General features: G+C 46.6%; 1 protein-coding gene across 3 annotated transcripts in view; it reads left to right on the plus strand.

Moving 5' to 3' along the window:
- The window catches only part of ZFYVE26 (zinc finger FYVE-type containing 26), a 62,327-nt gene that overhangs the window by 24,915 nt on the left and 25,091 nt on the right, over window positions 1-12,321 (plus strand). For all 3 annotated transcript variants that reach the window (XM_040975405.1, XM_040975406.1, XM_040975407.1), the window contains exons 19-26: window positions 905-1,007; window positions 1,715-2,460; window positions 4,866-5,062; window positions 6,428-6,532; window positions 8,639-8,761; window positions 9,342-9,518; window positions 10,992-11,238; window positions 11,977-12,075. In XM_040975405.1, coding sequence (XP_040831339.1) covers window positions 905-1,007; window positions 1,715-2,460; window positions 4,866-5,062; window positions 6,428-6,532; window positions 8,639-8,761; window positions 9,342-9,518; window positions 10,992-11,238; window positions 11,977-12,075 — 1,797 coding nt within the window. The remainder of the gene's footprint in view (window positions 1-904; window positions 1,008-1,714; window positions 2,461-4,865; window positions 5,063-6,427; window positions 6,533-8,638; window positions 8,762-9,341; window positions 9,519-10,991; window positions 11,239-11,976; window positions 12,076-12,321) is intronic.

Genomic DNA, 12,321 nt, shown 5'->3' on the forward strand with positions numbered 1-12,321 from the left:
GTAAGATTACCTTGAGGCTATTCATATGGGAGAACTCCAAAAAGTTCTTTGGAAATTGAATTAAGAGAAGAATTTGGGACTAATGTGGTATCATAGCAGGCTAATCATCCACCTTAAACCCCAGCATCCCTTATGGGTGTTGTTTCAAGTCCTGGCTGCTCCACTTCCCATCATGTTCCCTGCTATTGGCCTGGGAGAACAGAGGATGGGCCAAAGCCTTGGGTCCCTGCACCCATGTAGAAGAACCAGAAGAAACTCCAGGCTGCCAGCTTCAGATCAGCCCACCTCTGGCCATTGCAGCCATCTGAGGAGTGAACAAGCCACTGGGTAGAAGATCTCTCTTGCTCTCACTCTCTCTCTGTAACACTTCCTTTTTTTTTTTTTTTAAGATTTAGTTATTTTTATTACAAAGTCAGATATACAGAGAGGAGGAGAGACAGAGAGGAAGATTTTCCGTCCAATGATTCACTCCCCAAGTAAGCGCAATGGCCGATACTGTGCCGATCCGAAGCTTGGAACCAGGAACCTCTTCTGGGTCTCCCACAGGGGTGCAGGGTCCCAAACCTTTGGGCCATCCTCGACTGTCTCTCCTCCTCTCTGTGTATCTGCCTTTCCAATAAAAATAAATAAATCTTAAGAAAAAAAAAAAGAGTTGAATTGTGCAAATCCTTACTTGCCTGCCACAGTTTGTGTTGGAAGCCTTTGGGCCACAATAAGGTGCATATGAACTCGTAGTCAGGGTCATGTCGAAAACACCCCCTGCATGTAATGAATCAACAGAAGGGCGGCTCTCAGTGTTGCCTTCACTTTGACACTGGTTTTTGCTTTCATTTTTGTTGATTCTGGGTAACAGAGTTCTTCACTGTCAAAATTGGTGCCATAAACACGTTCTCTACCTTTACAGATCATGTGGAGGTCAAGGTGGGAAACCCCTTTGTCCTGCTGCAGCAGAGCTCTTCCCAGCTGGTGTCACATCTCCTGCTGGAGAGACAAGTTCCTCCAAGCAGGTAGGAGGCTGCCCTCAGTGAGCTGGCCATGACCCCTCGGGGGTCCATCCGGGGAAGCCGAATGGGCCTGGCTGGGCGGGACTGGGTGAGGGGTCAACACAGAATGGGGGTTTCTTCCATACTTTGCCTGTAATTTGCTTCTGCCTCATTTTCTTGTCTGTCTCACCATCCCTAGCATTTTCATGGCAAGCAATGAATATGTGAATCTAAACATTGGGATAGGCAAAAATCCAAAACTTTGGCACTATCAGAATTGGTTATTCTGCACAGAGGCTAGCATCCTCAGAGATTGAATTGGTACAACCCCTGTTAAAATTGTAAACTCCTATGTCCGACACCTGCCAGTACACACTGGAAATTTTATTCTGCAGCGTGATTATAAGTGTGAAGTATGTGGAAAATCATTGTCTTATGGGCATGTGTCAGAACAATCCGTTGTCAGTCAAAAGGAGACAGTAATGGTTCATCTGTATCACAGAGTATTACATAGCTGCAAAAATTAATAAAGAGCCTCTTTGTGGAGGGATATGCTTGACTCTCCCAGATCTGTTCAGTGAAAGGGCCAGAGGATGTGTCCGGTAGGCTACCTTTTACAAGAACTGCTAAGAACGTTGTCATTGCCTTGTGGAAGTGTGGGGAAGTTGGATGATAAGGTGATGGTGCCTGGATGGTTGGACCTCATGCACCCTGTGCTTCATTCCCTTCAGGCTGGCGGCCCTTGTGGCTCGAGAAGGTCTCCACCTAAGTGTGCCACAGGTCATCGTCAACTACTGCTGTGAGCCCCTTACTCTTCGCCCTTCCCAGCAGAGCCAGCAGATGTCATCTGTCCTAACCCAGCTGGGCTTCCTGGCCCAGCAGCACTCCTCCCATTGCCTGGATGATCCTCTGCCTCCTCCCCTGAGCTCCCCAAGGCCCACCGAGCATCCCCCTGGGGAGAAAAAACCTCACTCCTCCCCAAAGGATTCAGCCTCATCGGCCCTCACCTCCTCTGCTTTAGCCTTCCTTAAGTCCCGCTCCAAGCTACTGGCTACAGTAGCCTGCCTGGGGGCCTCCCGGGGGTTAAAGGTCACCAAGCCCACCTTGTCCTGGAAGGAGCTTCGCGGTCGCAGGGAAGTGCCTCTGACTGCAGAGCAGGTAGCCCGGGAGTGTGAGCACCTTCTAGAACAATTCCCTATGCTTGAGGCCGCACTAATGATAGCCTGGGAGCCCCTCCTGGGGTCCTTGGAGCAGGGACAGAGTCTGGCAGCAAGTCTCTGTGGTCGGAGCAGCGTCTCCACTGTCCTCTTGGGCCTGCATTCTCCCCTGGCCTTGGATGTGCTCACCGAAGCCTTTGAGGAAGCCTTGGCAGCCAGTGATTGGCCCCGCGCCCTGCGGCTCACCGAAGCGTACGGGCGAGATGCAGATGATCTGAGCAGCATCGAGGATGCAGTGCTAAGCTGTGCTGCGGCCTGCGGTGAGTGGAAAGCTGTGCCTCCCGCCTCCTTCCCTAGAGCAACAGCATGCACCAAATCCAGCATTGCAGTTCATCCTCACAGTAACTCTAGAAAACAGCGCCACCATAGTCACATGTGACAGGGAGGAGCCAAGGGCTCAGAGAGATGAGGAAGCTTACCCAGGAAGGAGAGGTGGTAAAATGGGACTTGGAAAAGACTCAGGTTGAGAACCCAAGCCTGACTGTAAAATGAGCACTTGATCAATCACCAAAACTCAGCCAATTAACTCAAAATGCTCATGGAAAAGTGAAATTGAAAGGTAATCTCGGGGTGGGCATTTGTTGCAAAGATTAAGATGCTCCTTGGGATGCCCCATCCCACACAGGAGGGATGCCCCACCTCATGTTGGAAGGCCTGGGTTCAGGTTCTACCTCAGCTCCTAATTCCAGCTTCTGGGAAGTTATAAGTCATCACTCGAGTTTATGCCTCTTTGCTATCCACGTGGGAGACTCGAGTGGATTTCTGGGCTGCCAGCTTCAGCCTGAACCAGCCATAGCTCTTGCAAACATTGAAGGGATACAGCAGAAGACTTCTGTATGTCTCTCTGCCCTTCAGCTCAATAAAAATAGATGAATAAATGTTTTTAAAGATCAGTTTATGTTAGTACAAAGAATTGTGGGACCCATGCATAACAGGGCTATCGATAAAGTTTATGGAAGGTGTGCATTATGAAAAATGATATAAAGTTCCCAAACTTTTCTGCATTAAAGTGACCATTTCCATTTTTCCATGAACTGTCTGAAGCATCCTCTTAGTCTCAATCCTACATTTCAGAATCGCTGTGAAATTTCATAAACTACAGATAATCTAAGCTCCAGGCCCAGAGGATCAGGATGAGGTTCAGGTTCAAGCAAGTATTTAAAACAGGGATTTGCACACTTCTACTATCCAGGACTTAGTAGGCCAGATGGACTCAGTGGCAGCCACCCAAACTCTGCCATTATGCGTGAAAGCAGCCACAAGCACTACAGAAAGGGAAGAACATAGCTCTGCTCCAAAGAGGACATATAAGCAGACTGTGGGCATGATGGGCAGTCCCAGGAGATGCTGATGTAGAACCGGAGTGGAAGGCCAATGAGCTATAACACTCTACTAGGAGGGCAAGAGTAAGAGTGGGAGGCCTGGCTGCCCTCCGGAAAGAACATGCCTGCTGGAGTAGGCAACAAATCCACCAACCGGCATGTGATCGCTCCTGGAGCCAACTCCAAGAGCAGATTTCCGAAGTGGGTTATAAGAGATCTATGAAGTAGGGATGACAGGCTATCCAAGGGGTGAAACTAGTTTACCTAGGATAACATGCAGGTGGTTCCTAGGGGGCAAACAAGAGAAACTGCAGAGAAAACCAAAGTAGCAGCAAGGAGGGTGTGAATCGGTGCTATACCGGCAGCAAGACGAAATGCAGAGTGCCTCGTCGCTTCCTCCCTTCCTGCATTCCTTTTGATTGTGTTCCCCCTCTCCTTGTTCCTTCTTGCCTTCTCTCCCTTCTCAAAGCCCCCTGCCTTGTATTTACACAAAGGGAAACACAGGGGTTTTTTCTCCTTGGCATGTAACAGCCCCAAGTACAAAAGCAAGATAAGGCCATATGGATTGAAAGATCCTCCAAGCTCCTGTTTTGTGAAATGAAGCAGTCTTCTTCTTGAGGGTAAAAGAATTGACTGAAAATTTGAAAGGTAGATTTATAGAGAGCAAGGCAAAGAGAAAGAGAGACAGAGAGAGAGATCTTCTGTTTGCTGGCTCACTTCTCAAATGCCCACACCAGCTAGACCTGGACCATGCCAAAGCCAGGAGCTCCATCTGGGTCTCCCATGTGGGTGGCAAGAGCCCAATCATTTGGGCCACCTGCTGCTGCTTTCCCAGACACATTAGCAGAGAGCTAGATCAGAATCAGAGCAGCCAGATCTCTGAATACAAAATGCTGGTACCACAAATAGTTGAGTAATCCACTGTGCCACCTGCTAAAAAGTAACCCGAGGGAACCAGCATTGTAATGCAAGAAGTTAAGCCACCATCTGTAGTGTCAGCATTCTGCATGGTCACTGGTTTTAAGTCCTGGCTGTTCCATACCCAGTCTAACTCCCTGCAATTGCTGCTGGGAAAGCAGCAGAAGATGGCCCAAGTCATTGAGCCCCTGTAGCAACATGGGAACCCCCAAAGAAACTCAGGGACTCCTGAATTTGAACTGGCCTTTGAAGCCATTTAGGGAGTGACCCAGCTGAAACAAAATGTCTCTCCCTCCTCTTTCTCTGTAATTTCACCTTTCAAATAAGTAAATCTACCCAAAGAAAGAAGAAAGAACAAAGTAACTTGAGCTATCGAGCTTTACTGGCACCAACTTGGCTGCCACTGGGTATCTTTTGTCTTACAGACAAAGAAGGTTGGCAGTACCTGTTTGCTGTGAAGGACGCCTCCCTCAGGAGCCGGCTGGCCCTCCAGTTGGTGGACAGGTGGCCCCTGGAGTTCTGTCTGGAGATCCTGGCCTACTGCAGCTCAGACACAGCTGTTCAGGAGGGACTCAAGTGTGAGCTGCACAGGAAGCTGGCTGAGCTGCAGGTGTATCAGAAGGTGAGGCCTTGGGCCCGGAGCAGTGGCCTAGCAGCTAAAGTCCTTGCCTTGCACATGCTGAGATCCCATGTGGGCCCCAATGGGTGTCCTGGTGGCCCCTCTTCCCATCCATCTCCCTGCTTGTGACCTGGGAAAGCAGTTGAGGACGGTGCCCAAAGCCTTGGGACCCTGCAGCCGCATGGGAGACCCGGAAGAGGCTCCGGACTCCTGGATCAGCGCAGCTCCGGCCATTGAAGCCACTCAGGGAGTAAATCAGCAGACAAAAGATCTTCCTTTCTGTCTCTCCTCCTCTCAAATAAAAATAATTAAATCTTTTTTTAAAAAAAAAGAAGGTGAGGGCTAGGACACCAGGAGGATGGGAACAGCCTTCCCTCCCTCCCCCCTTATTCCAGCCTCAATCTCTTCTCATACCAGGGAGGATTTCAAGACACAAGAATTTTGCTCTGCATCTGACCTCTATGTCTGTTTCTTATGGTTTTAAATATGCTTGCTTTAGGCAGAGGTGAAAGTAGCAAAATTAACTTTGCTGTGCACAAATGCTGTTTCACGTGTGCATTTGAACTTTGTGCTTGTTATGTGTATTGTGTCTTTAAAAAAAATTATTGTATATATGCAGAGCCATTGTGAAAGGATTTCTGAAAGGGAAAGATTCCTCCAGGATATGTTTTGTAGATTTAATAGGAAGAGTTGTATAACATGCATGGAAGTTAGACTCATTTTTCCATGTGTCCATTCCACTAGAGACAGTGAAAATAGCAAGTGGAAAAAGTTTTCTTCTTTCTCAGTAGTTTGCATGCAGAGCTAAAGAGCTGCATGAAATGTGATTCCACAAGCAAAGAGAGTATCTGACGTGGATTTTGAGATGGGGGAGCATGGTACAAGTGACCTTAGAAGGTATGGAAGGGACTGGCATTGTGGCACAGTAAGCCATGAGACAACCTGCAGTGCCAGAATCTCATATAGGCACCTGTTCAAGTCCCAGCTGCTCCACTTCCAATTTGGCTTTCTTCTGATACACCTGGGAAAGCAGCAGAAGATGGCCCAAAGTAATTGAGCCTGATTTGGGCTGAGTTCTAGGCCCCTGGCTTTAGTCTATCCCAGTCTCAGCCATTGAAGCCATTTGGGAAATAAACCATCAGAGAAAAGATCTCTCCCTTCGCACCCCACTTCTCACTCTTTCTCTCTATAACTCTTCCTTTCAAATCAGTCAATCAAAGTCACCTACTCTCTTCCCTGCTTTTTGAGAAAATTTTGACATGCTCCATTTGAGGCAGAGCCCTTAGGGTGGCCTGGAGTGACACCAGGAATGACTGCCAGAGGGAAAAGTGGCAGTGGGGTCTGATGGGTTTGCCTGTCTTTTCTCAGATTCTGGCTTTGCAGACTCCCCCAGCGTGGAGCGACTGGCAGGCCTTGAGGAGCTGCTGTGTCGAGGATCCGTCAGCTGTCATGAACATGATTGTGGAGGCTCAGGTACCGTTTCCTCAGTGCTATGTAACGTCAACCTCTTTTCACAGCTGCAGCTCCTTAACTGGTTGTCTAGACCCCTTTCCTCCTAGCAGTGTCAACAAATTTTGCAGCAACTATACCACATTTAGTTAACCAGGTATGGGTGTGTAAAATTTAGCCACATAAGCATCAGTAGAAAAGATAATACAATTGACACTTATGCTGTTGTTCTGACATTCATGTCTAAGATTATCTATAGTGGGTATGGTAAATGCAGCCGGTGTCCTTAGAAGTGGAACTGCTGTGACACCGGGCAGCAGCATCCTTCCCTTGACCAAGAAGTTACCCAGTCGCTCTTAAAATTGTCCCAAAGATATTTTATCAAGTACCAAGAAAAACTGGAAATAGAAGATTTTGTTTCACTGGAAAAAAAAAAAAAAAAAACGTTCTGGTATAGGGGGTCTTCCAATCATGTAAAACACGTGTGATTAAAAAACTGCATGCATTTCATTTTTCCGTGTTGTTTTTTATTTAAATTAGTATAGTTATTAATGAATTTAAATATCGTCGCATGGGTGTTTTAGGCATCCAAGTGCACAGTCAGGTTTCACCTAGTTCAATGCAGATGCTCGTGCCAGTGTTTGCTCAGTGAGGAAGCATTTGCTGAAAGCCTGTTAGCTGCCAGTCACTCTGTGACGGTGGTGCAACAACGCTAACTAACCGCCTGCACTGAGTGACTCACATTTTGGGGAGAGAAGTGATATGGCACATATTTAGATGATTATAACATAATTAGAATCTTTAAAGAGTTCAAGGAAAGTGTATTTGCTGAAAAAACTGTATGAATTTCAGAATTTTTTTTTCCAAGCCAAACTTGTATTTTAATTCCACTTTCCCATGAACCTTTTGATATCCCCTCTTGCATCCAGTGACCGGAAAAGCCCAGATTGATGGAGCCCAGGATCAGCTGAGAACCACTGAGGCAGCCTAGGCAGTGTTGGAAGAGGGAAGGGGGAGCGGATTCCATACACCACCACAGTAGATATTAAACAGAACCCTGGGAATTCTGTTCTCCGATGTTGTAGTCCAGAGTTCACAAATAAGCGATAGGGGATCGCAGGTGGGGGCCATGGATGGAATGCAGCTCCCAGCATGTTTTTTGTCCATATGTTATTGGTCTATGGAAATGTAATTTTTACATATTAACTTCATTGCCAAAATTTTTTAATTAGAATTTTTTGCTTGTTTTTGAAAGATGTGTTGTTTATTTTTATTGGAAAGGCTGAGTTGCAGAGAGAGAAGGAGAGACAGGGTGCAGGATCTGAGGACTTCAGCCATCCACCACTGCTTTCCCAGGCAGTTAGCAGGGGGCTGGATCAGTACTGGAGCAGCCAGGACTTGAACCAGTGCCCACATGGGATACCAGCACCATAGGTGGAGGATTAGCTTGCTATAGCCAAAATTTTCTTGTAAAAGTCTGTGGCTATTGTCAGAGCTGAGTAGATGTTGTTTCTTGAAATAAGTTCTTCTGGTTTTTGTGTTTTGTTTTTAATATTTGCTTGAAAGCCAGAATTACAAAGAGGGAGAAGAAGAAGAGAGATTTCAGTCTCCAAATGGCTGTTAACAGCCAGGAGAATTTATCCAGATCTCCCATGTGGATGGCAGGGTTCCAGGCACTTGGACCATCTTGTGCTGCTTTCCCAGGTGTATGCATAGGGAGCTGGACTGGAAGCAGAGGTAGCTAAATCAGAACCAGCATGCACATAGGCTGCTGAGGTCACAGTCAGCAGCTTAACCCGCTGTGCCACAGTGCTGACCCCTCTCTTTCCCACTTCCTTAATAATCTCTTCAGTCTTTCCCACCAACTTAGGATGTCCCACAACTGGCTCCATATGTCATCTACTTTTCTTGGTTGTAGTAGACCCAAGAGGAAAGTAACCTAAGCCTGCTCCCATCATTGTTGTACTTTACTTTGCCAGTCTAGTCCTTTGAGTGAAGTTCCCACCAGCATTTCCCCAACACTCCCCAGGGCTGAGCAGTCCCTGGACTACTGTGAACAGTCAGTCAAAAACAGGCTGAATGACACGGCTGGTCATGTGAAGAGACTGAGATGAATGTGTTTCCTTCCAGGAATACGAACTGTGTGAGGAGTGGGGCTGCCTATACCCCATTCCAAGGGAAAGTTTAATCAGCTTGCATCAGAAGCATCTTCTCCACCTTCTCGAAAGAAGAAATCATGAAAAGGCTCGCCAAGTAAGCCTCTCATTCTTTCCATCTCTCTTTTGGGGAAGATCAAGAAGATGAGACACATCAGGTGTGGTTTTTTGCTTGTTCCATGCAGAACCACACACAAAGCATTCACGATCTCAGGTCTGTTCCCTCTGTGTCCATCAGGAGCTGGCTGTAATAACCTGACAGAAGGTGCCCTAGCCCTGCCTGAGATGCCAGGTGGGGCAGCTGGGTCATGACCTCAACAAGGCCATGGCTCATTTGTGAAGCTGCAGGGATGGTGAGATGAGTGTGGAGAAAGAATCCAAAGGGAATAAGACTAAATACAGTCACGTGGTACACAACTGAAGGAATATGTTCTGAACCAGATGTCAAATGATTTCATTCTTATGTGAACATCAGTGTGTACTTAAACAATCTGAGACAGCCACAGCGTCACGGAACAGCACAATCTTATGGGAAAGCTGCCATAAGTGTGGTTCATCACAGATAAAATTAGCATCATGTGGTACACGGCTGTGTTTCCTTTCTCAAGCAAAGCTAGGCTGGCCACTGAATTCCTCTGCCGGCCTCACCTTCCTCTCCTCATCTTCCCCTGCAACAGCTCCTGCAGAGAATCCCTGACCCCACTATGTGCCTTGAGGTCACCGAGCAAGCCCTCGACCAGCACCCTAGCCTGGCCACTTCCCACTTCTTGGCCAACTACCTCACCACACACTTCTATGGAGAACTGACTGCTGTGCGACACCGTGAAATCCAGGCGCTATATATGGGCTCCAAGGTGAGAAGGAAAATGGGGAAGTGGAACGCATGCTGGCTCCACTCCCATTGTAGAACATTCAGTAACTCTTGTTTGCCACCTGTCCTTCTCAGCCTGCACTATTCAGAATCTTCATCCTTGCAGTTCAGTGTGTGTGCGCTGAATCTCCTAGAAATGTGTCATTCTGTTGCTGCCTGCCCCCAGGGTGAACCTGACCTGGGCCTCTGATGGTGTCCTGGGGTTTTCCATGACATCTGCTGGATTAGTGCTTCCGACTCTGACAAGATATAGAATTGGCTGGACTTAAAAAAAATACCAGTAGCTGACCCTCACCCTAATCGATTAAAACTGGTCTTAACAATGGGAACTGACTGTCTTCCAAAGGGATTCTGATGTGAAGATTTAAAACTACCACTTGGCAAGTGAGTCTAATCTGATGGAAAGGAGTTCTGTCTAGTCATAGTTAAAGTTGGTACTCACTTCAGTACATAACCCTGGAGACACTAATAGAAGAAATTGAGAGTAAGAGAAAGTAATCCATGGAAGGAAGGTTGTGGAGAACTGGGCTCTCCAGCACTCTGCTAATTACTATTCTAACTAAACTGCTCCACAACTAGAGTCCTGGGAATGCCTTAAATATGTCCTCAGGTATCTTTGAAAAGAGATAAGCAACAAAACATTCCTAAGATTAGCTTTGTTTGTCTCTTTCCACACCCTGTTAACTAAATGAGAGAACTCTTGAAACTGCCAGTGAGCTGAGCCAGTGAGCATTTCAGCATGATTTCTAGAGAGAGATTAGATCCATCATTTGTCTGTGGGACATAGGAGTTGCCACCTCTGGCTAGCCCATTGGCATCCCAACTTGCATTGCTCATTTTCATTGAAGTGTCAACAAAATGGTAATGGTTAAGGTAGAACTGGTGACTCCAGGCCAGAGGTTAGCCAACTACTGTCCTTGGGCCAAATTCCATACTCGTCCTGTTTTTGTAAATCAAATTTTAATGGGAACATAGGTGCATTTATTCATTTATATATTTACTTTCATGATACAAGGGAAGAGTTGAATATTTGTGGCAGAGATCTTATCAGTCAGAAAGCCTCAAATATTTACTGTTTGACACTTCATAGGAAAAGTTTATGAATCTCAAGTTTCTTCTGACATTTGTGTGCCGTTTTCTTTTTCAAAAAAAATTTTTTTTCATATACTTACTTTATCTGTTTGAAAGGCGGAAAAGTGTAGAGAAAATTAGGGATCTCCTGGGCTGGGCCAGGCCAAAGCCAGGAGCTGGGAATTCAGTTCAGGTTCCCCATGTGGTTGGCAAGAACCCAAGTACTTGAGCCATCATCAGCTGTCTCCCAGGATGCCACTAAATAGGAAACTGGAATCAGGAAGAGAGATGAGACTCAAACCCAGACACCCCAGTATGGCATGTGGGCAGCCCAGTGTGTTAGCCACCACGTTAAATGTTCTTTATGTATCTACCCCTCAAATAGGTTCTGCTGACCCTACCTGAGCAGCACCGGGCCAGCTATTCCCACTTGTCCTCCAACCCCCTGCTCATGCTAGAGCAGCTGCTTATGAACATGAAAGTGGATTGGGCCACCGTGGCTGTGCAGACCCTTCACCAGCTGCTGACCAACCAGGAGATTGGCTTCACCATGGATGAGGTTGATTCACTGCTTTCCAGATATGCCAGAAAGGCACTGGACTTCCCATATCCTCTGAGGGAGAAACGATCAGGTACCTGCCAGCTTCCTGAATGTGGATTCTACACGGAGGAAACAATACCCTTCTTAGCTTTCATTTCCTCCCTTTTGGGGAGGGGAGGGAAGAGGGTAGGAATTGAGGTTGGTTGAGAATGAAAGGAATATGCTTCAGGAGAGAGGGCTGTTTGTATATAGGGAAGGTGTTGGTAGTGGAGAAAGGAGGCCAGACAGATTCAAGGAGGTTGATCTTACATTCCCTCTGCACACATGATGATGTGAAGTTTTGGGAAACAAGGCATCCTGGGAAAGGGCTCAGACCCTGATATGGTGAGCCCTTAAGCCTCACTTTCTATTCAGAGGTCACCATCTTCCCAAGGTCCCATCACACTTCACTTATACCTGAGCTGACTCGGCCTTGTTTGGAATGGAGAAAATAAAGCTCGCACAGAGTTCTGTTCCCAGATGATTCTTTCTCTAACTCTGTACCCTCCAGAGGGCCTTCCACTGCCCTTGCGCATTTCTGGATGCATTTTATAAAATTCTGGCACCTGCTTCATTATTTCATGGACCCAAGGTTTTTTTGTTTTGTTTTGTTTTGTTTTAAGAATTTACAAAATGTGCATGCTCTTGGCCTAGAAGTGCCTTTACTGAGCTCTTAAATCATGGTCTAACCATCAGGCAACGCGCCAGAGCTTGGAGCCAAGTGCCTAACATAGTGATTAAAGGTGCCTGTGGTAGGACGATGTTTGGTCAGCATCTTCCCTCCCTGCAGATTCTGTGATTCACCTCCAGGAAATGGTCCATCAGGCCTCAGACCCCGAAACCCTGTCTAGATCGTCATCAACAGAGTTCTCTCCTGCTGCTGGTCCTGGTAAGAAGTGGCTTTGAGAAATGCCAATCCGTGATGCACTTTGGTTTGATTTTCTGATTCTTGTGTTTCTTTTTTTCATTTCCATTTATAACACTTATTATCTATCTCACGTCTTAGTTCATTTCAGCTTTGTGTCTCCCAGGAGATTCAACAGTCATTTGTTAAGTCTTGCTGTAGTTGTATGCCCATAAACATAAATTGTATGCCATAAGACTTGCTTTATGTATGCCCGTAAAATCTCTACAG

Source organism: Ochotona curzoniae, unplaced genomic scaffold, assembly GCF_017591425.1.
Source record: "Ochotona curzoniae isolate NIBS_2020 unplaced genomic scaffold, NIBS_Ocur_1.0 contig_2688, whole genome shotgun sequence".
Lineage (NCBI taxonomy): Eukaryota > Metazoa > Chordata > Mammalia > Lagomorpha > Ochotonidae > Ochotona > Ochotona curzoniae.